Genomic DNA, 26633 nt, shown 5'->3' with positions numbered 1-26633 from the left:
TGCTCCCTTAAAGACAGCACTACAGCAACAATGGCGTCCACCTCCATTCCTCTGTCCTTCCTTCCCGATGAGCACTATCCCTGTTTAAGACAACACAAGATAAGGGGAACTTCCCTGACTCCTCCTCTGTCCGCTGTCATAACCCGCGTCCTCCCAGTGGACCGCTCAGCCCTCTGAGCGCCGTGTGTATCAGAGCCATCTTCACCCGCCCCACTGGGCTCGCTTCTCCCGGCACGGCATGAGTGCCAATCTGGGTACTGAGCCGTCCCCCGGGAGAGGGGCGTGGGCCACGTCCTGTGGCCCCCAGGGTTAAGGGGGGGGGGGGGGGGGGGGGGGGGGGGGGGGGGGGGGGGGGGGGGGGGGGGGGGGGGGGGGGGGGGGGGGGGGGTCGGAGAGGAGATGGGTGGAGGAGGTGGATGGATGGAAGGGGGTCATTTAACTTTTACTAAATCTTAAGACGTATTGTGTGTCTTAGCTTTGTATAATCAAGTAGTGTGTATTCTTTGTGTTTGGTTACCTTAAACCCATCTGAATCTCAGATACTTGAAGTTATTAACAACACACATTAATCCTAACACCTTCTCTTTCTTGTTCTTGTCAAGTTATTTTTTTAGTAATGTGTTGTGTAGTTTGGCATAAAAACGCAGCATAAATAAATAATGATTGAATGAGTTGCAGGTGGGATGGATCAGTGGTGGGCGCAGGGGTGGAGGGATGGAAGGTGGAGACGAACCGGGTGGAGAGGTGGATGGATGGAGTGGATGGATGGCTGGAGGAGGGCTGGGAAGATGGATGCGGTGGAGGGTGGAGCGTGGAGCTGTGGGGAGGGGAGCAGTGAAGGGTGGAGGGGTGGAGGGTGGAGCTGTGGGGAGGGGAGCAGTGAAGGGTGGAGGGCTGGAGGGTGGAACTGTGGGGAGGGGAGCAGTGAAGGGTGGAGGGGTGGAGGGTGGAGCTGTGGGGAGGGGAGCAGTGAAGGGTGGAGGGTGGAGGGCTGGAGGGTGGAGCTGTGGGGAGGGGAGCAGTGAAGGTGGAGGGTGGAGGGCTGGAGGGTGGAGCTGTGGGGAGGGGAGCAGTGGAGGTGGAGGGGTGGAGGGTGGAGGGGGATGTGATGGAGGGCGGAGGGTTAGACATTGGAGGGGTGTAGGCCGGACAGTGGAGGGGGGGGGGGCTCGAAGGTGGAGGGTGGAGGGATGGACAGGGAGGGGTGGAAGGTGGAGGATGGGTGGGTGGAGGATGGGTGGGTGGAGGGGGGCAACAGACGTAAGCCCGGAGATAAGAGCAGAAGCTATCGCTACGGAGGGATAACTCCTTCCTGTTCAAAGGCTTGGCTAATGTTGGCGTGACGACGGGGTTTATCAGCTGAGAGAGACACTGAGACGAGAGAGGGAGAGACAATGGGAGAGGCTAGAGAGGGAGAAGGAGAGAGAGGAAAGAGAGAGTGATGGAAAAACACAGCCATAGAAAGGAAGTCAGACAGAAACATGGAACAAGGCAAAGAAAGAGGCAGAAAGAGAGAGTGATGGGAAATACATAGACAGAATACGAGAGAGAGAGAGAGAGACATAGGCAGAATACGAGAGAGAGACATAGGCAGAATACGAGAGAGAGAGAGAGACATAGGCAGAATACGAGAGAGAGAGAGAGAGACATAGGCAGAATACGAGAGAGAGAGAGAGAGAGAGAGAGAGAGAGAGAGAGAGAGAGAGAGAGAAGAGGAGAGGAGAGAGAGAGAGAGAGAGAGAGAGAGAGAGAGAGAGAGAGAGAGAGAGAGAGAGAGAGAGAGAGAGAGAGAGAGAGAATTGTGGATAGACTATCGCAATAATGTGTAAGGGAAGCTGTATAATATGAAAGCCTGCGCCTCACATGGCGATCCCACAGGAAGTAGAAACATTAAACAGGAAGTAGGCTGCTAACCTTCCTACCGTCCAAGCCAGTGACAGCCAGCCAGCTCTTCTAGGACATAAAGTCTCAACAACATCACCCACATTTAGCCTCTATGTCCTTTGGAATGCATGTCTTCTATGAAGGCTGGCTCAATTAGATTTGATGGGTAGTTTAGTCATCTTTGCAAATTTGGTCATAATAACATCAGTCAAAAGAATAGATCTATTTATCAATATAAAATACATTTTCAAGTATGGATAAAGCCCCAGAAGGGTAACAAAAATAAGAATGACAATTTTCAATATTATTTATACAAGAATGCTAAAACAGTCCAGAGCCGATGTTCAACAGCCCATTTGCACTTTATTTTGAACATCCTGCAGTCTGAATCTGGGAGACAGTCGGTTGGCTTTGTTGGCGGTATTTACTGTTCCGAAAATGTTTTTTATGTATGTGTATCTTTCAATGTTTGATTTAAAGTTCTGGATTCCCGGAAGGATCGGCTGATGTGTTTAAATGAGATTCAAATAAAAAAAAAAACGGCACAAACAACACAATTACCCAGCAGTCCTTGTAATCATGTGAGCCGACAATGTTAATTAGAAAGCTGGCTAAAATCCTTAGACATGTTTCATTGTTCCCAAGATAAGTGTTCGTGGTGGGGTGTCAGTGGCAGTGTCGGCCCCCCGGGAGCAGAACAAGCTGGAGGGCGTAGCTCCCAGCTAACAGCAGGACAACATGGTGGTGTTTACTGATGAAGCCATGAGAGAGAAGGAGCGCACGCACACACACACGCACACACGCAGGGCTAGACGTATGCACGTACACAAATCAAACTTCTTCCCTTTTTTAACAACACATTGTGTCGAACAGAAAGGGAAGTCTGACTAAAGCAGTTGTATCTTTGTGTATTTTAACTTATGTATTTAAACACACACTACGATCACATAGCTCATACACATAAACAGACATATGTCAGCAAAGCTATAAAAACAAACCTACACCCTCTTATTATGCAGGATTATTTTGGAAGCATCTTCCTGATGAAAGCACCTCTTCCGTCGTCCTCCTGATCCGTTTAGTTGTGCCTGCAGCACCATGACAACCCTACACCTCTGCACCTGTACAACCAGAGACCGGCTGCTGGTTTCAGTTATGGTCACAGAGAACCAGTTCATACCATTATCAAAAGGGAATCGATGCTTTTGTTTTCCCACAATCCAACAGCCCAACGCCGAGTGTGGCTCCACCACATGCCGCCTGAGTTCCTGCTGTTACTGAATCAATGCGGGCGGGTAACGCGCCCCCGATCGCCTCGGTATTAGCTCACTAACACAGTTAGCGGTCGTCAAGCTGTCTCTGGTTCTTTAGTATGGAAATGAAGGTTATTGATGTGTCATTATGAATAAAAAGGGAGTAACATGCTAAGCTAACGCTCTAAACTACAGCTCCCAACGATGGGTCATCTTACCCCTGAAAAACGCATGATGAAATGCTCCTTTGTGATTGGACATGATGGAGGGAAGATGGTTATGAAGGACCAGGGTAAGGTTTAGCGTCTATCTTGGTTCAACCACCTACATCGTTATGACTATTTTCGACCTGTGGCGTGGAGGGATCAATAAACAATACAATATTCAGATAAGGAATGGATACACGGATCAGATTTTATCATCTCCATGGTGATCACTAGACTAACAAATCCCACTAGACTAACCAATCCCAGAACTATAAGACCGATGATATATATAGACTGCATTTCTAACCACTATGGATACAAAAAGCCCTTTACAGATGAAACCTCCAATTCACCACCACACGCGTGCATGGTGCTGGATAGCAGGATAGCAGAGGGAACAGGCTGTTTGACTCCCAGTTTAAAGGATCTGGGTTTAAGGGTTCGAGCACAGCGAGGACTTCACTTCACATCCCAATTGGCACAATTTAGGGGGAAGACTATTCTACTATTCTATAAATTCCTAAGAAGGCGACACCTCTTTCTTTACAGAGCATGTGATTAAATCAAAAACAAAAACAAAAATATAGAAATAATATATGGTTGACTCAGGTTTACAGAGGTCGTGATCTGTTGCCAAATGAGTGGTGTTGACTTTGGTGCGATAGCACAGGTTGGGCAGAAAGCACATTCAGTAATTCAGTCACCGCTGACCTACTCCCTCCCATGACCTGACACACGGAATGTTCACCCCTGCGTCAACCGCTCCAGTGAGGTACACAGCACCGCCATGTCCACCGATTGAGCGCGCATTGGGAGTCCGTCCCATTTGGATTCTATTACGCCAGGGAGCGGACCCGAACAGAGCGGTAGGCAGCGGTACTCACTCAGCAGCGAGGAGCTCAGGGCCTGCAGGCTTGACTTCATGGTATCATGTGGTCCGTCTGCTCCTCCAAAGTGCTCATGGTTCTCTGAGAGAGAGAGAGAGAGAGAGAGAGAGAGAGAGAGAGAGAGAGAGAGAGAGAGAGAGAGAGAGAGAGAGAGAGAGAGAGAGAGAGAGAGAGAGAGAGAGAGAGAGAGAGAGAGAGAGAGAGAGAGGAGAGAGAGAGAGAGAGAGAGAGAGAGAGAGAGAGAGAGAGAGAGAGAGAGAGAGAGAGAGAGAGAGAGAGCATGTATTGAGTGATCATACAAACAATTCATCTCAACTAAAAACAGATCAACAGTCGAAAAAGACAACCCAAGGAAACGAGTGCTCTGTTATATTTGACTAAATATATATAGAAAGGCAGAGACAGAGAGACAAACAAAATGAACAGACACGCTGTAACAGGAGTCCCCCGGCTCAGGTAACTGTCAGATTGTAATGCTGCTCGTGTTTCAGGGTGACAGGCAGTGATTGGGTCAACACATGCTAACAGCTAGAGGTCTGAAGGTCCACAGGAAACCTGCCTCCTTATTACCCTGCAGCCAATCACAGGAAACCATAGGTCGCACCAGCCAATCACAGGAAACCATAGGTCGCACCAGCCAATTAGAACAGGACCTGAGTTGTCTGCAACATCGTTGGCCCCGCATAATCGGAACATCGGAAAAATGGATTGAATTAGATTTTACTTCTAGGGAAGAACTGTCGTGGTTGCCCTTGGTTACCTGGCGTCAGTGTATTGACTGTACACGGGTACTGATGTGAAGTGGGCGGGGTCTGGGAGGGAGTGGGCGTGGCCTAGGCTTGCCAAGCGGATTCAATGACATTAAACATTGACCAGAGTACAGCAGGTAGAAGGACAAAGAAGGAGAGGTGAGATGAGGCAAGAGAGAGAGAGATGATGGGATGGTCAGAGGGAGAGAGAGAGAGAGAGAGGGGGACAGAGATGATGGGATGGTCAGAGGGAGATAGAGAGAGAGAGAGGGGGACAGAGATGGCAGTGATGGCATCTCAGTCAATCCAATGCTATGATAAAAGGTCGACTACAATACAGACGTTCTTTCAAACTACCACAAGGTCTCTCTGGTATAGACACACTGCATAACACAAGAATGAACTCTAATAGTTTAGAAACATTGTGCATAGTTTGTTTGCATTCCTTGTTTCAAAAGCCTCTGCTCTCCTTGTGCTTTGAAAGTAGGTTCAAAAGCTTGGATTCCTTCTGTTCAAAACGTTGGGTTCGTTAACTGTACTCTGTGTCCCCAGCCCATCTCTGAATGCGGTCCCTTGTGATGTTGTGCGGCGGGGGGGCTGCGCATGTAAACCAGACACGGCTTGACGACCACTAACTGTGTTAGTGAGTTAATACAGAGGCGATCGGGGGTGCGTTACCCGCCCGCATTGATTCAGTAACAGGAGGAACACAGGCGGCATGTGGTGCAGCCACACTCGGCGTGTGGCTGTTGGATTGTGAAAAAAAAAAAAAGCATTGATTCCGGCCTGTGGTGGCCGGTTGTGCTCTCACAGGTGCATGTACCGTTTGATAATGGTATGAACTGGTTCTCTGTGACCTTAACTGAAACCAGCAGCCGGTCTCTGGTTGTACAGGTGTAGAGGTTAGGGAATACTGCACTACGCGGTCCTCTATTTTGTTGCACAAAGCGGAACAGGAAGTTAATGACTGTTAGGATGTAAACCTACCAGCACTTTTAGCTGCTCATGACATGTTTGATTATTGTCATTTCACTGCTATCGTTCGTTAAAGCAAGTGAACAAATGGAAAGTTGTTCTTATTTAGAGGTGTAGGGTTGTCATGGTGCTGCAGGCACTACTCAACGGATCAGGAGGACGGAGGAAGAGGTGCTTTCCGCAGGAAGATGCTTCCAAAATAATTCTGAATAATATGAGGGTGTAGGTGGGCTTTCATGTGTGTGAAGGCAGATGCCTGTCTGTGTATGTAAATGTATGAGCTATTCACTTGTAGCATGTGTTTGAATAAACAAAGTTAAAATACACAGAGATACAACTGTTCAGAGACTTCCCGTTCACTTTGACACAATGAGTTGTTCAATTAAGGAAGAAGTTGATCTCTGTTTGCGTATGTGCATACGTGACATCTAGCCCTGTATGTTTGTGTGTTTGTTTGTGTGTGTGCCTGTGTGCCGACTGCAAACCATAACCACCCTCATACTATGAGGGTGTAGGTGGGTTTTTATGTGTGAGCATATGTCTGTTTATATAAGTGTATGATTATGTGTTATAGCATGGTTTAAGTGAATGCATGAATTTGGGTCAAGATGCCTCTTTATGTGTCCGTGTAGATGTATAATATACATTAATGTCCCTGCATAATTTGAGAGTGTGTGTGTGTGTGTGTGTGTGTGTGTGTGTGTGTGTGTGTGTGTGTGTGTGTGTGTGTGTGTGTGTGTGTGTGTGTGTGTGTGTGTGTGTGTGTGTGTGTGTGTGTGTGTGTGTGTGTGTGCACGTCCGTATATTGGTTTGCCCTGCCTTTATGCATGTGTCTCCGCAAATTCCCGTTTCGCACATTTATGTGCCGACACATCTATTTTGAGTGAATCTGTGCATGTGTGTGTACCTGTTTTGTGTATTTGTGTGTACCTGTGTTGTGTCTGTGTTTTTTAACAACATAACAGGTCCACACACTGACCGCTCCCGGCAGACCTCCGGCAGAGCAGCTGAGTCACAGCCCAGGTTTCCCATAATGCAACATGACAGGCCGTGTCACACCTTCGAAGCTAGGCCACAGGGCGGGAGGCCGGGGCCAGCAGCGATAATGACAGTTGAAGAGCCCTGCTCACCGCTAATGGAAGGAAGGATGACTCTTCGGGAGACTAACTGCTGATTTGCTTCCTCTCCCATTTCCCCCCCCATTTCACATCGCATTTTGGATCTATTCCATAAATCACAGCAACAAAAATACCAAGAAATCCAGAACTCCAGTATTCACTTTTACATGAATCACTCTCCCTTCCTCTCAAACAAACACTTGTTTCCAATCGCTTTATTAAGACACGAGCAATCTGGTGGCAATATCGGTACGTTAGTTGAGCAGGGAAACCGTCTAGAGTTTTTGGAGAAACCATAGCAACTTGAGTTGTCATGGTTTCCCAAAGATCCTAGAAGGTTTACCCATAAATGGCAGGCTGCTCTTTCCGAACATACACCTGGGTGGAACACTCCACACTGGTGATGTTACATAAGGCTGCATTTTACCTCTAGCTGTGATGTTGATTCACCATCACAAGCCATGTCAAAATATACCCTTACGCAACGTCACCAGTGTGGAGCGATCCACCCAGATCTATCCAGAACACACCTGGTGGAACGCACTGCTGCTGTTGCATAAGGGAATGTTTGGACACGGCTTGTAATGGTTCATCAACATCACAGCTAGAAGTAGGATGAGGGCCCCTAGAGAGGCGCGGCTACTAAGGAGACGCTGTCACTGTTCTCAGGGCTCCAGTCACACCGGAGCCTTTAGAAACCCACACAGACCGTGGCCGCCTGGGTAATCCCTGCAAACCCGGCTGATAGATTCACCATGGCAACGCTAATAGTACATAATATTTGAGTCTATTCACAAGGACATCCAGGGGCTTAAAGAAAGAGCCCCCGTCCCCCTCCATAAAATAAGACGCGTCGGGAATGATAACATGAACGGCGGCAAGCAGAACGCAGCCCCTATTGAAGCCAGGTCTGGGGTCTCTCAGGGGATTTGTCGGGGGACTGGTGACAATGTTGGTGACGGGGGAGATACTGGGTGAGGTTTAACATGGTGGTAATAGTAGAAAGGGGTGGAGATGTTGGTGGTGGTGGTGATGCTGGTGATGCTGGTGGTGAATATGGTGATGGTGGTGATGGTGGTGAATGTGGTGATGGTGGTGGTGGTGGTGGTGAATGTGGTGATGGTGGTGATGGTGGTGGTGGTGAATGTGGTGATGGTGGTGGTGGTGATGGTAAATGTGGTGATGGTGGTGGTGGTGATGGTAAATGTGGTGATGGTGGTGGTGGTGATGGTAAATTTGGTGAACATGGTGATGTGGTGGTGGTGCTGGTGGTGAACGTGGTGATGGTGAATGTGGTGATGGTGAATGTGGTGAACGTGATGAGGGTGGTGATGGTTGTGGTGGTGGTGGTGGTGATGCTGAATGTGGTGACGGTGATGGTGGCGATGGTGGTGAGGTGGTGTTGGTGATGGTGGGGATGTGGTGATGGCGATGGTGGTGAATGTGGGGATATTGGTGGTGCTGAATGTGGTGATGTGGTGATGGTGAGGGTGTTGGTGTTGAATTTGGTGAAGAAGTGATGGTGTTGGTGGTGATGGTGGTGAATGTGGTGATGGTGGTGATTGTGGTGATGGTGGTGATTGTGGTGATGGCGGTGAATGTGGTGATGGTGGTGAAGAGGTGATGGTGGTGAAGAGGTGATGGTGGCGATGGTGGTGATGGTGGTGAATGTGGTGATGGTGGTGAATGTGGTGATGGTGGTGAATGTGGTGATGGTGGTGAATGTGGTGATGGTGGTGAATGTGGTGATGGCGGTGAATGTGGTGATGGTGGTGATGGTGGTGAAGAGGTGATGGTGTTGGCGGTGCCTTACTATAATCCAGAGCCAAGGTCACCAGCAACGCTTGGCACCTTGAAATAAATCCATCACCCCCTGCGATTCTACTCACTCGACAACAATGCTGTTAATTTTGGACTTCCCTGTATTCTCTGCTCCTGGGGGGGGGAGGAGTGGCTGGGTGGGGGGAGGGCTGTAGCCTGGCCTCCTGCCCGGATACACTACAGAGAGCCAGAGAGGGGGGGGGGGGGGGGGGGGGGGGTGGAGATGTGGGAGAACGGGGGGGGGACCACGGTGCTCTGCTCTCATCGACAGCTGATAACCAGCCTCTCAGGGCGTCTCTGTGACCGGCTGATAGTCCTGTACCTCTCTCTCTCTCTCTGACACGGCCTGTTCTTTTCCCCTAACAATAGCTGTCCTCTCTCTGTTCTTCCACACGTTTGAGAGGTAATCAGGCCTCTCCGGCACGGAGCGATGCGATGTTCCCAGTTGTCAAAGCCCCACAGTGTTTCAGCGGTGATGTGAACGTTTGAGCCTCAAGCTTTCTCATTGAATATTCAACATCCCAAAAACTATTTTTCTTCGATCAAAGTTTGCAAAATGGTGTCTGGGGCGGGCGGCAGAGATTTAAACACAGATTCAAAATTCTCCGTTCTCCCGTGCCTCGATGTGAGGAAAGCTTTAAGTGTGCAAAGCCGGTAACATCAGCAGGTTCTTTCCCAGTACATCAGCGAACAAGAGTCTAATCTTGGGCTCCATCTGAAGTTCTGTTAAGCCTGTCTCCTTTAATCCCCGCTCTTCAAGCCTGACCTCTGGGGAACGCTCACAGCAGGGGGTCTCTCCTGTCTTTTCATTCTCCTGGATCCTCTCTTGTGATGAGAACCAGTGAGCATGGGGTGTGGTAGCAGCCAGAGGGTAACGCCCCAGATGCCCCGCCCCAGACGCCCCCCGCGTGTGTCCGATCGCTTCCGGTTCCGGCGGTAACGAGGGCCGGCATGATGAGTCAACGGGGCCCCCCGATGTGTGTCGATAGGCCCTGACTCACGGGCCTATTAACATGTTCCATGCGCTGACAAAACACAGAGATCAGCTTGTTTAACGCAGCAACAGGTGGATTACGAGCAGCGGGCCGGTTATGAAACAGTGGTAATCAGGTCCTCCGTATCCCTGCGACTAATCTGCTTGGACACAGTGAGTCAGCGGCCAGGCCAGGTCTCACCTAATTGGCCCAAACAAACCCAGCTGACTGATTGCGACTATCGATTTGACGCAACAACAAGCTTAAATCAAACGCAGGCAGCCTGAGCTGCTCTGCACTATTTATAGTAAGACGGAACAGCTTTCCAAGTATCCTTACGAAAGCTCCCTGCCTGCCCCAAGCCAAACATTTGGGCTGAACTCTGAGACGCAATGCTGAGTCACTGCACTGCGCCGCGTGAGTTAGCGCTGTCAGAAACAAAATGGCTGCCTGAGCAGAACCAGTTGCTAAGGCAGCCACTGGACTGTCTTGGGTCATCAATCAGTGACAGCACGCCGCTCGGGGCTCCTGCCTGTCGCACTGCAACACATTAAAAGGCCATTAACAAAGGGCGCTGTAGCCCCACAATGCCGTTCACCTCCTGCTGAGGTGAGGACTGGCGACAGGTCATCCAGCCCCAGTCTATCTGTCAATCACCTTGTTAGCCATGATGCTAGCTGGGTAGTCACAGTGCGTCTGTCAATCACCTTGTTAGTTATGTATCGCTAGCATCACTAGGGCTTACATCCATAAACACTTTCAAAGGTCATCTTCTTCATTATATAAAAGAAGCCAATTGCTTTATATCCACTTATGTATGATTATATTATTTAAGTTGTAAAGGTTCTTATAGGTGTCTAATGCTAGAATAATTGTGTGTATTGATGGGGATATTCTGCACACACACACACACGTTTAAAAACAAATACGGACACACACGTACACAAACACTGAGCGCCGCCACATTGTGCACTAACTTTCAACTGATTTAAGACGTCAGACACATCGACTGCGCAGCCATCCAGTGGAGATACGACCTCATCAACACAGAGGCGTGCCGTTTTCAGTCTGGGGGGGGGGGGTGCTTGAGACGGCCTCCTCCCTTGGGGCGACAGAGTACTGAGACAGAGCATCGCCACGCCGCTCGTCTCCAGAGCCACCGCTGTCACAGTCGTAAATGAACCCCCCCACCCCCCCCACCCACCACCACTCCTCACTACTCTCTCCCTAATGGGTTGTCCTGAAGTGACCCCCCCCTCGGATTGAAGCCCCACAGGCCAAGGCAGGAGGCTCAGGACTCCACCCCCCAGCACCCTGGGGATCCGGCTGCAGCCCAGGAGTCCTTAGTTCAACAAACACAGACTTGTTTACAAATTAAAAGTCCTTTAAACCCTTTATTTCCCTTTCAAAATATGCCGTAGGCAGTATAAAAACCAACATGAATAATTCATGTTGGTTAAAGTTCGGACGACAATAAGCAGGATTCTCCATTCCTTTCGGTTTTAAATCTCAAACCATCAGATCATAAGTCAACCAGACTTTCCCCTTGAGACTCATCTGACAGGACCCCACTGCCAGGTGGGGTCTTCTGATGGGAGTCCAGCTCCCATCAGCCCGGACCAGACCCAGACACCACACCAGCGCTTTCAGCCTCTGCCTCTGCGAGAGGAATTGTAAATGGACTGCATTTATATAGCGCTTTTATCCAAAGCGCTTTACAATATTGCCTGACATTCACCAATTCATGCACACATTCACACACCGACGGCGGAGTCAACCATGCAGGGCGACAGCCAGCTCGTCGGGAGCAGTCAGGGTTAGGCGTCTCGCTCAGGGTCACCTCGACACTCAGCTAGGAGGAACCCTGGATCAAACTAGCAACCTTGCGGTTAACAGCCAACCCGCTCTACCTCCTGAGCTCCCCCCCGAGGACCAATCCACTAGCATTGTCGCTCAATATGACTTAAGCTGCTAGCTAACGAGCTAGCTTTGTCATTAGCAGGTAGCCTCTGCCACGCTACCCGGGCACTAATGACAACCCATAATCGGAGTCCTCGTGGGAGAACCACTGCTGTGGAAGAACGGTGCTATCTGACCTCATCAATCATGCCGTGTTGCAGGCTTCAGTTTTTCATCAGCTGAATGTGCTGGTTGTCATGGTGACGAGGAGGAGACAGAGGCTGGCAGCTTGATCTGTTGTCTAAGGTTCAGTGACTCTGGGGCCTTCCAAGAATCAAGACGGAATTCTGAAGAATGCCTTTCAATAATTCCATCTGTCGGAAGCCAACAAGGGGGAAGTGTTCAAAGGAAGTGCAGCACTTTCGCTTGAGTTCTTACGCTTTTCTTAAAAAAATTGTTTTAATGAAGAGGATCGCTTAATACCTAAATTAATAGTATTAATACTCAAACTTGAGTGGGGTTTTTTAACGGAGGTTGCTTACCAGAATAATAATTTCTGAGGGGACTTTTTTACTTTGACTTGAATAACAGAAGAGTACTTTTTCTTATATGCGAATGTAATCCCTGGCTAGGTGTATCTAGACATTAAATGACGTTGGTGACATGGGCTCTTATCAGCAGGGTTTGCTGGTTAGCCCCACATTCATCTCCCCTATCTCTACTCCTCTGCTCTCCACTTTTGAAGCCACGACACCCGTCTTTGATCCGATCAGATTTGCCGTCTTCTTCCTCTTTCTTCTCTCATATTTACTTCGGGCTCACCAGGGGAGGCCAGCTCAGGGCTTCAAGCTAAACGTCTTTTGAATTTAAAAGTAGGACGATTTTTTGTCGACAAACCAGGATACGAGGGCACCAAAGCCCTATGTTCAGACACTATTTTGCATCCCACTGCTCACACAAACAAAGTACCTATTCCCATGATGACACCTACTGCCAGAGTGAGTCGATGTCATTTTTACCAAAACACACACGGAAGGATAGCTCTACCCAGTGAGAAACCGAGTGCGATAGCTCTACCCAGGTGTGCCTCTGTATCCGCTCTGAGCCAATCAGACGGCTCCGCTGGAGTTCCCCCCCCCCCCAACACAGATGGAGGGGAAGGTTGTTTATCTCCCCGGGGAGCCGGTAGAATGTGACATGTCTCCAGAACCGTTCAATTGAGACAAACAGCCCTGTGGACGCCGCCGAACGAGAGCATGACACAGCAGTTGCCACGGTGTCTTCCTCGGGCGCTGTCAGGCAGCGTTCTCCCACCTGTCTAACACTCCGAGACCTGCGTGTTGTCACATGGTGAGAGAGGGAACGTCGGACCGTTTCACACTTGCTATCGAACGCCGATCACAACCAGACAGCTAAAAATACAGGTGAGAACACTCGCATCAGGTCCAGAAACAGTTAAACAAAGTCACATCGGGGATGCCCATGCCCACGTTCCACCACATAAGACACATGGCTGGGAGGTCAGACTGATGGGATCCACTCATGCAAGACCTGCTAGCCACCTTGCGTGGCCAACAGCCTTATTGGCAGGTGAATATAGTTAACCATTATGTTTCGGGAGCTTGCTCAGATGTGTGCGGAAAAACCATTGGCTGGTCACCCATAATGCGCTTTCAAGTAAAATCACTCCTGGTAAAGTTGAATGGGTTACCTGGGATGCAACCACAGAGTCACACAATCTCCAAGGACAGCAGGGGTTCGCAAAGATACCAAAACACCCACGTGTCCACACTATTCTGAACGTGAGGTCATCGTAAATCAACTCTCTGCTCTTCAGGATGTGTTTTTGTAGTCTCGAGCGGTTTGTCTAAATTATGAATGTATTCTGAGGGAGTATCACGGGCCGTACATGAAAGCGCTCTAGCCGCTCGCCGCAGGGTTTCTGTGTCGCCGATTAAAGATGCAGGGGTTCAAAGCGTCCGCTGAAGGACTACACCGTCAGAGGACGACCCTGTCCGCTGCCTCCAGCTCCGTCCTCTGGAGAGACATAAGTAGTTTGGAGGCGGCCACACCCACACATCCATGGCGTAACCCTACCAAACAGGCCTAATCCCCTTTACTAAACCAACACGACAGACGACACAGGGAGGGTTGCGGGTGTGACGCGCAGACAGGATTAGGATAAAGACCCGCCCTACATGGTACCAGCCTGGCTAGTTGTTCAGAGGTTTGATTATGCCATGGTTCAATGGACGATTATCACCAAAGGAACCACGTTTTCTTCAAATATATATTCTACAGGCTTCTTTTAAAGACAGGAGGGGGAAGAGTGACGGGAAAGAGGGTGGGAGAAGAGAGGGAATGACACACAGAACAGGGACTCGGTGGGAATCGGCCATAGATCACGTGGTTAGCAGCACACTCGTGAGCGGAGACACGGAAAAGACAACAATTGTTCACGTCTGCTCAAAACGTTATCTCTCGCACCTCAGCGGCAGATGTAGCGCTGAGTCAGAGTCCCGTCGTCATTACGGATATCCTCCGCTTTCGACCCCAACACTTGGAAGAGGCTTGAAGCCAGAGCGGCCGAGCAGCCAGAACGTGCACACAGGGTGCCGTGGCGAGGCCTTCCTGTTGGAGTAGCACATTGTAATCCCATCCTTTCTCTGGGCCTGGGGTATCAGGCGCTCCCCTCACGTCCGGTGGTTGGACAGGAAGCGCGACGCAGAGGAATGTGTGTGAGGTAGACGCAGCAAGCATGTCTTCCATGTTCCAACAAAAGGGTCTGCATGACCAGGAAATAACAAGCCTGTCCGCGCTGTCTGTGCACTTCCTGAGGCCGTGCACTCATAAAGAGCTGCGCATACAGCGATGCAGCTACATGCGTACGCAGGAATGCGGGATTAGACAAACACACACAATGACACGCAAACTTAAACATACAGGAATAGACAAACACACACAATGACACGCAAACTTAAACATACAGGAATAGACACATGTATAGGAAGACACACACCGACACACACACACACACACACAGGAATAGACACATGTATAGGAAGACACACTCGAACACACACACGCACAGGAATAGACATGCATACGAATACATAAAAACACACACACACACACACACACACACACACACACACACACACACACACACACACACACACACACACACACACACACACACACACACACACACACACACACACACACACACACACACAGGAATTGCAAACCCTCACACACATAAAAATACAAGAATAGAAACACACGTAGGAATAGACACAAGCACACACACAGAAACTTCAGGAAGTTTTTACTTTACACATTTTGAAGTACACCTCCTTATGGGACCTGTGGTCTGGTGACAATCACAGGAAAAGAAGGAAGGAGGGTGGAGGGAGGGAGGGATGGGGGGGAGGGGGTTGTATGGTGTTTTCCTGACTAGAGAGACCAGGCCCTGCACAACCCTATCTAGGATGACAGAACGGGCCGAACATCTGCAGAGAGAGAATCCCCACTAGGAATGACCCCGAGAGACGGAGACAGAAAGAGAATCGACTATGGACAGAGAGAGAGAGAGAGAATTGATGAATAGAGAGGGACAGAGAGAGAGAGGGAGAGAATTGATGAATAGAGAGGGACAGAGAGAGAGAGAGAGAATTGATGAATAGAGAGGGACAGAGAGAGAGAGAGAAACAAATCTGGATAGAGGGGGAGAGATACAGTGAAAAAGAAAGAGGGGAAGCGAAAGAGAGGGAGGGAGGGAGAGAGCAGGGGGAGAGAAAAGAGAGAGGGCTAGGGCCTAGTGGAAGCAGGTTGTGGGGGTCTATTGTTCGGTAAGCTCCGCCCCTTGACTCCGGCTCCCACCTCTAGTAATGAACAATGAACGGAATAAAAAACACACACACAGAAAAACTCTGCTCTCGCTGTTCGTGACGACATCATGGGGATAACAGAGCAAGGAAAACGGCCTGAAGGGCTGACTCACACCCAGCAGCTCAACACCCACACACACAGCAGGTCCTTCAGGGGCAGGAGGGGGTTAGGGGGCAACATGTTGAAGGACGCCTATAATTTACTATGCAGACATTGGGGATCGAACCCAGAACACCCTGACCACTCAAGCTTCCTGCCCCATGTTAGACTTGGAAACGTGCCATAATACTGACGCAAGAATGCTGTTTCAATCCATCCCTCAGTGCCTTCATCAGACTGAACAGCCCAATAACACAGGGAACATCGTTTAGCCAGCGCACATTCCAGGTCGCCTTGAGGAGCGAGCGTTTGACCCACACAAAAGGTCAGTACCGGCAGAGCTGCGATGGAGTTGACCTTTAACCCTCGGGCTCTAGCGGGCATTCCTGATTAAAGGGCTGCTGTGAGCTGGGGGGGGGGGTGGGGGGCTAAAGGAAAGGTGAAGGGGGTGGGGGTGGTTGGTGTACCTGGAGGGAGGGGGGGGCAGGGCCAGGACAGGTCTGACATTTCAAAGTGAGGGTCAATCAAGTCCGGGGTGGATTTAGTTTGAGAAGGAGAGCTGTACGGAGCGACACGCGTGCCGCAGAAGGTTATCTCCGGCCAGACCGCTTCCCGCCCAAAGGCCTGCTAGCAGGGAAACACACAGCCAATCAGGTGGGGTGTTGAGACGGACATGACAGCCTACAAAGTGAAATCAGAGTGTAATTATGAGGAGCATGTGTGTGTGTGTGTGTGTGTGTGTGTGTGTGTGTGTGTGTGTGTGTTTGCTTGCATACGAGTGTGTGTGTACCTATGATTGAGTGAGTGAGTGAGTGAGTGTGTGCGTGCGTGCTCGCTTACAAGTGTATTTTTGTGTATGTGTGAACTAGAAGGAATAACAAAGTTTCAAATATCAAGCCAGATAAATTCACACTTTACATTCATATATGAAATCACTTAACCATACACAGTAGATTTATTATCTAAATAATTATACAGTATTCTCCAATCGGGGGTCTCCCATTCTGTTCTTAATGCCACCCTTAGACTGGTTACCAGGGCTCAGACTGATGCCTTCACCGTGACATTAGCATATTAGTGTTTGGTAATTACACAACACCCGCTAGACGCCTGCTAGGAAAGGCGTTGGCATCAAGGTAGCCTTGATCCAGGGATCATCTGGCAGTAACCACCCACATCTTTCAGTCTGCAAAGTGTTAACATCCTAGCTGGTGTGGGCGTTAAGTAATACTGGGATGTGTTATTAAGGAGCTTGAGTATGGATTACTGTCAAAGACACAGCATCCATCACCCGTCTCTCCCAGACACTTATGGGGGAAAATAAAGAAGCAATCAACTCACCCACTCAGCACGCTAATTGCTAACACTAGCCCCGCCCCCCTGGGGACTCCTAATCTACACTCAGAGGACACAGAGGATTGTATGTGTTTGGGTTTGTTTTTGTATGTGGGTGTGTGTGTATGCACGTATGTGTGTGTATGTGTGAATATGTATGCACGTGCATGTCTAGTCATTTTCATGGGTCTGTGTGGTTATATACGCACGTACATGTCCAGGTGTTTGTGTGTGTGGGAGTGTGAATGGTGTGAATGGTGTGTTTGTGTTTTGCTAATAGACATTTAATTAGTGAAGGACTGAGCTCTGTGGTTTGCCAGTGTCATCACTCACCAACCAATTAGTGAGCAGGTAAACAGCTGCCCCATTCTCAGCCAAATACCACACACACACACACACACACACACACACACACACACACACACACATTGACACGCGGTCAATGCAAGCATGCACAAACAGACACATACCAACACTATCACACTGCGATAGAGGTGGATAAGTGAGAGAGTGGGTAGAGAAGTGAGAGATCCTAGAGTAGTGAGGTGGTAGAGTAGTGAGGTGGTAGAGTAGTGAGGTGGTAGAGTAGTGAGGTGGTAGAGTAGTGAGAGGTAGAGTAGTGAGGTGGTAGAGTAGTGAGGTGGTAGAGTAGTGAGAGGTAGAGTAGTGAGGTGGTAGAGTAGTGAGGTGGTAGAGTAGTGAGGTGGTAGAGTAGTGAGAGGTAGAGTAGTGAGGTGGTAGAGTAGTGAGGCGAGTAGAGTAGATCAGTTTTCAACATCCTCATCATTAGTGAAAATGTCCTTGTTATAATTCATTAGAAGCCACTCCCACTTAATCGTAACAAATCCCCAAAATGTGGCTAACCACTCTGCATCCAGACCGTAATCCAGATTCACCTTCAGATTCATCAGAATCTAGATGGTGTTTTGATGTCATGCTGCGCAGGTCAGTGTGAACGGGTGAAGTGCATCATGGGAGATGGACGGCGGCCAGAGACATCAGCACGGAGAATGCGAGCAAAAAAGCCGCCAGCGCTCCGCTGATCCGCTCAGCGTTAGAGAGCTAAATGTCAACCCCCCCCCCCCCCCCCGGGGGAGTTTGTTTCTCCCCGAGTTTGACAGAAGTCTTGTCGCTCTCTCTCTCTCTGTCAGTCTCTCTCTCTCTCTCTCTCGCTCCATCATTGAATCAGTGTCTCTCGACCGTGGACAACAGGGGTGATCAGCAGGGTCTATTAATAGCAGCAGTCAGCAAAGGATGGACCGGAGACGGCCTGACTTTTACTGACAGGGCTTCCATTGGTTACCGTGGAGACCGCTTGGCTCCACGACCGGCCAACCACTGCTGGGTGTATTTCATGGTGACGCAATATGTGGTAGTGTTATAGTGCGTTGTTATCGGAATATGATGTGTGTCTGAAATGTGTGTGCGTAAATAGTTGTTTGTTTGTCTGAGAGCGCGTTTTGTGAGTGTGAGTGGGTGTAATGGTGTGTGCCTGTGACTGAATTGTAGCAACGCGTTTCTGTATGCATGCGAGCAAGTTTTGTGGGTGCATGCGGGTGTGCAGCGTGCTCAAAAAACACGGTGACGCATATGGACCAGTTCCAACGGCAGCAGATGCAGAAACTCACTATTACTACGCAGAACGGGGGAGGGAGAGAGAGGGGGGAAGGTGAGGCATACACTGAGAGATGGAGCGAGAGAGAGACAAAGCCAGAGAGGGAGTTAAAGGTGAGAACCGAACGAGAGAGAGAGAGAGAGAGAGAGAGAGAGAGAGAGAGAGAGAGAGAGAGAGAGAGAGAGAGAGAGAGAGAGAGAGAGAGAGAGAGAGAGAGAGAGAGAGAGAGAGAGAGAGAGAGAGAGAGAGAGAGAGAGAGAGAGAGAGAGAGAGAGAGAGAGAGAGAGAGAGAGAGGCATAAATCAGTGCCGTCTACGCCGGTTGACAGCCAGAGTTTACTGCAACCGACTGCAGTGTTTTCCCTGTCCGCTGCGTCCAACTCGTCCGACGCTCCTCAGAGCAAACACCAGACCACACTCCTCTCTCCTCCTCCCCCTCGCTTCTCATCGATTCTCTGCTGCTCTTCTATTTTCCTCCCCGGTTCTCCTCCTCTTCTCCTTCCTATTGCTCCTCCTCTGTCCTTCTGTCCATCACTCCCTGTCCCCTCCTCCTCCTCCCCCCTCATCCACTCTCTTTACCTCCACTTCTACCTCTTCTTCTTTTCGCACCTCCTCTCTCCGTCCTCTCTCCTCCTTCCTATGGCTTCTCTTCTTCTCCTAGTCTCCTTTCTCCCTCTCCCCCACCCCACCTTGAGTGGAGTCTGTGCAGTCTAAACCAGGAGGACAGACCGGTCTGCCTGTTTAATTCTGGGTTTGGATGTGGATCAGGCTGAAGAAATTGGGGATCGAACCCAGTACCTTTCTGACAATCTAACAACCACATTATCCAATCTCCCCTGTGGCTTTAGAGCAGCTGCGTGCGTGCGCGCGTGTGCGTGCGCGCGTGTGTGTGCGTGTGATTTTGTTGATGCTTGTGGCATCTCTTCTCTCTGCCCACAGTCCTTACAGCACGCTGGTGGTAAACGCCACCGTTTCCATGGAGATGAGGCTGACTCACAACAACCCACCCCACACTTTCCCACAATCTGAACACACAGACACACACACACACACACTTGCATGCACACACAGACACACACAGACACACACACACACGAGTGGCTAAGTAAAATGGCACAGTGTAATTTTTCTGTATCCGTTTTTTCCATTGCTGCAGCCTTATTTCATTTATTGTCAACACCTCTGGAAATTAATTTCTGGGGCGAGAGAGAAAGAAAGAGGTGGGTTGAAGTAGCAAAAACTCGAAAAAGAAAGGAACAAAGAAGGATAAGATTGGAAAGTGCATAAAAGGGAAGAGAGAATGAGAGACTGAAAAGAGACAGAAAATGTGCAAAAGAGAAGACAAATTATGAAAAAGGTACAGCAATAGAGCAAAAGGGATAAAGATGAAGAGCCAGCGAAAGAGAGTCAGAGAGCGAGAGCAGTGTAAAAAAAAAAAGAAAGAGACAGAGAGACAGAGAGAGAGACAGAGACAGAGACAGAGACAGAGACAGAGAGAGAGAGAGAGAGAGATTACATTCATACAAAGCAATTCCTAACAGGGAGTGACAAGGTGCCAATAGCCTCGTAAGCGCCAGCGGTGTCCCTGCAGTCACTCGATGATGACACGCTGTTTCCCATGATCCCGCGGGAGGTCAGAGGATATAACGGGAACGTGTTGCGCCGTTCATCCCCGTTGAAGTAATTAGGCTTGAGGCTTTGTTCACATATGCCGCTAGTAGAATGTAGACATGTTTTTAATCAAGGTTTTGCATCCATACTAGCGGTGCTTGTGCCTTCTCGAATGCCCAAAACACTTGCCCCAGTCGCCGATGTATAGGTTATGTCACACACACACCTGTGTTTTCAAAACCTTCTGCTTTTATCGGCCACACTACAACGGGAGACTGGCATTTTGAAACAGATCTACTTGAGATGGCGTCCTTCAAAAAAAAATTTTTCTGCAGAAGAAAATGCAGTTTTATCGGGACCGAAAGCCTGTACAGAGCCAAAATCTATGTTTTCAACTCTATCTGCAGAAGTGTGATAAGGTAAGCCTTTTAAACAATGGTATGTTTAAAGGGTATTGAGAGGTGAAACACACTCATCTAATAGGAATGATTGCTCACGGTGTTTGTATTTGTGATTCAACTATTGAACTATGAAGCATACTGTACAAGTCAAACAAAGTCCACACGTTAGGAATTCATCAAATGCATCTCTAGGGTTCTCAGAGAACGCCAGCGAGATAGAACTGGTGCTCAGGCTAGCAGAGTGAAGTAGACGTGTCTGAGAGAAGTTGCTACGGTAACAAGAGTCCAACCCTTCACCTCCATCAAGGCTTTCTCTCCACACACACACACACACACGCACACACACACACACAGTTGTGAAGTAGTTGAGAAACAAACAAACAGGCCTCACAATCAAGCTTTGTACACAGTCTTCTAAGACTCAGTAGACCACTGCAGTCCCTGTATCTTAATCCTCAAGCATCACATCCCATAATAAGCAACTAGGCAACACCTGCCAGCATTGTTCCCCCTCTGTCACATGACCCTGCAGGCTAACCTGAGGGTGATGGGGAGGGGGGGGGGGGGACCCCAAACCTATAATCCCATTAGTGGTTCTCAACCTGGGGGTTGGGTTCTCCTTTGGGGTCGCAAGATAACATTTTGCGGGTCACTAGATCAGTCATAGAATTGTAAACCAGTTGACCAACAAACCAACCAACGTTATAGTTGTGTTTAATTCTAAGAACATGGATTTAAAAATACACATTTACAATATATACATGCTAACCAAGAGTTTATTTTTTACAAAACAAAGTTAATAAGCAAAGAGAAGATGGTTGCTTGTCTCGAATGTATCAATGTATTAATGAGTGGAAAATAATCAAAACATTAGTTCACAATGTTAATAGTTAGTTGCAGCCCTAGGATCCACTGTCTAAGACCCAATACTGATTACTGAATTACCATTCTGCAATTTCTGTTTTACTTACCACACATGTAGATGACATAGTGCTTTGGTCGCCTTTCCACATTCAAGTTTGAAACCCCATCACTGACAACACAAACATGTTTTCAAATGAACAGGGCTATGGAAATGCTTGTCAAGCTCTCTTATAAATGAGAAAAAAAACAGGAAATGTTTATGCCAACAAAATGTCGGAGGAGGACTTATTGGGTTTAATTCTGTTTTCAAGATTCAAAAATAAGTATGAGATTATACCCATTTTTATGTTGACAAAGTGTCAAATGAGCATGTTTCTGAAAACATGGTTTGGTTCTATCAACCAAGGAGAATAAGAAGGAATAGATGGGAATAGTTTCCCCCGCTGTCTCTTAGGTACATTTATAGAGTTGATGCAATGTGTGGCTTTGTTCCAGACAGATCAACACACAGATTAGCACATTCTGTGTGTGTACGTGTATGTGTGTGTTGTCCAGAGGGGTTTTTGGGGCACGCGGTGTTGGTGGTTATCCTCTAAACCTGGGATATCCACCAGGGATTAGTGACCCCAATAAAATATCTACCCAGAATAATCACCTCTGTGTTCCCAAACTCCCTTAGTTAGTCGGTTTCTATTCCTAATATCTAAAGATATGTAAATACGGTAAAACACTCTACAATATGGGTAAATTAATGAACAATTAATAAGCATTAGTTATCAGCCCCCAAATACTGACATTTTAGTAATAATTTATCCTAATGTTAAATAAATCATTTGGTACATTTGGTACATAGCTTTGGGACATTTCCACTTTTTCCTAAGAAAATGAAAAATAGCACTTTATTTTTTTTAATCAAATCCCGTTACGTAACCCACTGCCGGGACCCGTCAGCCATCGAGGTGCTTATCAGGCCATGGAGCGCGGCCCCCAGGGTCCTTCCGGGCCCTGAGGGCCGGCCCATCAGGGCTGGGGAGGGGGATCAGAGTGGCATGGCTGGCTCGGAGGAATGGGAGGAATCCCCCCTCTAAACACCGGGTTCCGGCTGCTGGGACGCTCGCCCCCCCTCTTATCGCACCGTGGGTCTCGGCCCCGCGTTAATCATCCTCCCAGGAGCCCGGGAGGGTCAGGGGCCCACCCTCGACCTCCACCGGACAGTGTCTACTCCCGGGGGGGGGGGGGGGGAGGGGCACTGGACCAAGGCCTGGCTGGTATAGGACAGCTAGACTGGCCTCCAATAAGGCTGTGTTTGGTAAGAATAGGGTTATTCTATGTAACCAGGGTTCATATCGCTAACTAATTATTCATCGTGGTAGTGCCACACTCTTGGCTGCAGGATAGTCTCCTAGTGGGAGTTCACCTGCTCGCTGGAAGGTACTGGGTTCCATCCCCAATGGCTGCAGCTGGTTTTTGCATCTTCAACTAAGACGTCTGCCAGCGTCTACCTCCTCCTCAATGTCATCTAAATTCACTGCAAGTCTATGGATTATAAAAGCGCTTGCTAAATGAATAGTACCGTGCAGCATCTCAGCAGCCTTTTACTGCCATGAGATGACTTGAGAGACAGCCTTAAAAAAAAGGTTCATCATGACGCCACAAAAACAAACCACAATCCTTTCTCACAATTCTGTACTCCAAAAACCGAATTAAAACACCATAATACACCCTTAGCATCAGCAAGCGTTCTGATTGAACTCGGTGCAATACACGACCACTTCATAATCTCTCCATTAATAAGCCCATTGTCGTGGCTTGGTGAATCGATACAGTGTTGTAACCACACAGGATTAAGAGGATCACGTGTGCGTATTGATATTTTATCACACAGCTAGCCTCCAGCGCACACACACACCACACACACCCCCCACCTCAGTCCACTACGGCCCCATGCTGGGCCGACAGTGGTGGTCATGATACCGCTCTAATGGGATTGTAAATGTCATCGAGGCTGATTGAAGGACATGTTGTGCTGGCCTGCCGTGGGCTCTTCCTGCTTCCCTCTCTCGACCACCAGCGTAAGTGGCTTCATGATGGCCACTCTCCCGCCCTCAGCTTCCCCTTCATGAATGGAGCAGGGTCCGCTTCTTGTGGCTGAAGAGAGCCCTGATTTTGTGGATCATGTGTATGTTGTCCTTCCTTCCAAACAGCAGGTTTCAGTGCGGCAGTAGCGAAGCCTAGACCTTGTGTGGACGTGTGGAACGCCGTCACGGCTGCAGTGTAACCCAATTGAAATCTTTCATGCCCCCCCCCCACTCTAGCCCCCCACTCTCGGTGTGGGGGGCTTTGAAAACACAGGAAAGGAAAGAGTAGAGGCTGGTTCCCCCTTTGACGGGGTTCTGGTCTCTATTTCGCGTGTATGATATGTTTTCTCAGGCTTGGGGAAGGCTGTCGACACCCACCTGGGTACATAGCGGGAGCTGGGGTGGTGGTGGTGCTGCTGGTGGTCGGGGGGGGGAGTATTTACTCTGGGGAGGGGACAAGGAGCTGTACCATTCTCCACCGGTCATGAGGGACACTTAGCTGGCCGCAGGAGAGATCTCCAAGGACCTTTTAAAGCCGCATTCCTTTCCAGCGCTATCCCATGGTGCCTTGGGGCCTCGATCGCGGCAGGCTTCACCCCAGGTCGGCACGGGGACCTTAAAGAGCAGAACTCTGTTTCCTGGTAACGCATCCACAAGATAAGGCAGTTTTGGGCGGGTCCAGTTATTGCAGGGATGGGAACGCCGATACAATCTGAAGGTTTTCCAAAGGCGTTCCCAACATTTTCCAAAGTAAACTTCCGGGCACTTCCATTGCAGAGATGAAACAGTCCAATCATACCGCACGACACATCAGACAAGACAAGCGCTGTGATTGGTCAATTTAAGCATTTTCTGGAGCTCTCAATTCATTTATAATTTAGAAATGTTGCTTCTCTCAATTAATTATGCATTCAAGTTATACGGTTTGACAACAGCCAAGTAATACAAACCCTAACATCATAAAACCATTTATGTTTGCCACTATAGGAATCAAACTGCCAAATATAATTAGAATGGCACTACAACTTAAGGATGATAAAAAAATAAGGATGAATAATTTAATCCGAAATAGAAACAAGTTAACCCTTTGAAAAGGATATACACGAAACCGACCTAATATCAACTAACAAGCCTTTCATCATGTGCGATGACAGAACGTGGCCCTCGGGCGGATCATCGGTTCTCCGCCGCTGCCCTATGAGCTTCCAGCCCAAAGCATACCACTAGTCTGAACACATCATTAATTCCAAGTGCTTTGACTAATGTCCGCTAATACCCATTCAGCGTATCGCAGCGTGTCGCCGTACCCCGAAGGAAGCCGTCAGCCACAGATGTCAATAACCCCAGCCGACCCCTCCCCGTGCACGGCATAGAGAGGGGGGGGGGGGGGGGGCTTGAGGAGGGGGAGACTGTGGCCCCGAACAAAGGAGCGCGCGGGTTTCGACGGAGAGCGCGCAACCAAACATTCCGACCACAATGGGTGGGATGGACAGCAGGTTCAATGTGTGTGCATGTGCACTTGCTATGCACTTTACAGTCCACCATGTTGGCGGAAACAAAGAGCAGGCCGGCCAATGAAAAGAGGTATTTGGGTTTGGCGGCCTGGTTTTTGGTGGTCTTAAGTGTTTTTTAAAGTGTGTGCGCTATTCGGCGCTTTGTTCCGCACATGTTGCTTAGTAATCCCCCACTTGAACCGTGGAGATAGTTGGGACACTGGGTCACTCCTGTCTAAAGTTGTCCCCCCCCCCCCCCCCCCCCACCAGAAAATGTGATACTTTTATAATACAATATACTTTAATTCAAAACAATACGCTATACTTTTAGTTTTTTTTTTTCATTTGGATTGTAAATTGAAGTGTCTAGGCCTGCTATTGGACGGCTACAGCTGGTCATTGCTATAACAAAAAAGCCAACCTAAGCAATAAGTCTCTTTCTGACACAGCAGGTTCATTCATGCCATGGAGTCACATTGATGATGAATGTAGCCTACCACCTCGTCTCGTTCAGTAGCTTAAACACACACTCCTAAACGAAGGGGATCCCGTGGACGATCCACCGTATGAAAACTAGTCAACGCAGAGTAAATTACTGGGGATATGCCGCGTTTTGCTCAGCAACTTTGCCAAACAAATGACATTCAAATAAATCATGAGCCTACCAGAACGTAGTGAAACGGGGAGCACGCTAATACGCTGTCTTTGCAGTGGATCAGTCCGACACATCACTGTCATTAAGTTGGAAGTTCATACTGAAGCACACCGTATGGCGAGGTGGTTCATCGGAGATCCCTCGCCGGTGGATTCGATGCGACGCACCAACTTAATGGAAAGTTACGACCCGGGAATGACTCGTGTGAAAACGTTAAGCAAGGGGGAAACGGTCGATCATTCATCACGCTGATGATCATTCATCAGCACGAAAGAGAAAATCGTACATAGAAACAGATGACCGTGTCACAGACAAATGGTTGCGGCGTGTCACGCTGTACATCCCCCCCCCACATACACTCTAAACGCTTTCTTATTCCCCAGTACTGGTTTGGTTAGTAGCTGGTCTTAAAACAGGGACGTAAACGGATCTACTTACCCGCTGGACAAGGTGCGCTGTTACGTCGGCTACTCCGCGTTTAATCTGCAAGCCGCTGTGTCACAGTCCGCCTTCGCCACGCATGTCGGCGGGTCAGGATCGAGCGTCACACGAGTTGGGAACACAAGCCAATGAAAGCCCAACTACTGTACCGAGTCGTGGCCGCATCCCCCGGGAGGCAGCACGGTGTGTTGGGCGCCACCTCTCTCTCTCTCTCTCTCTCTCTCTCTCTCTCTCTCTCTCTCTCTCTCTCTCTCTCTCTCTCTCTCTCTCTCTCTCTCCTCCGCACTACGCCCCCATTCCCTCGTAATCTGCACGTTAGACAGATGGAAGTCTGTGAACTATACCCGATGTAAGAATGTGTAATCGGTAGCGTTGGCGGTGGGTA

The 26633-nt window shown here is 48.9% G+C and overlaps 1 protein-coding gene across 3 annotated transcripts in view; it reads right to left on the bottom strand.

The window, feature by feature from the left end:
- Positions 1–26420, bottom strand: part of tmem108 (transmembrane protein 108) — a 37904-nt gene extending 11484 nt beyond the window's left edge. For 2 of the 3 annotated variants that reach the window (XM_056584191.1, XM_056584190.1), the window contains exons 1-2: positions 21689–25381; positions 4228–4311 (exon numbers count right to left, since the gene is read on the bottom strand). In XM_056584191.1, the coding sequence (XP_056440166.1) occupies positions 4228–4311; positions 21689–21695 (91 nt within the window). In that variant the 5' untranslated portion in view covers positions 21696–25381. Of the gene's footprint in view, positions 1–4227; positions 4312–21688; positions 25382–26245 lie in introns of those variants that run through there. The other variant, XM_056584192.1, reaches the window with a different exon arrangement.
- Positions 26421–26633: the final 213 nt, after the last annotated feature.

Source organism: Gadus chalcogrammus, chromosome 23 (genome assembly GCF_026213295.1).
Source record: "Gadus chalcogrammus isolate NIFS_2021 chromosome 23, NIFS_Gcha_1.0, whole genome shotgun sequence".
In the NCBI taxonomy this organism is placed as follows: domain Eukaryota; kingdom Metazoa; phylum Chordata; class Actinopteri; order Gadiformes; family Gadidae; genus Gadus; species Gadus chalcogrammus.
Note: the sequence above shows the minus strand (reverse complement) of the source record. Positions and strands in the feature narration are given on the sequence as shown.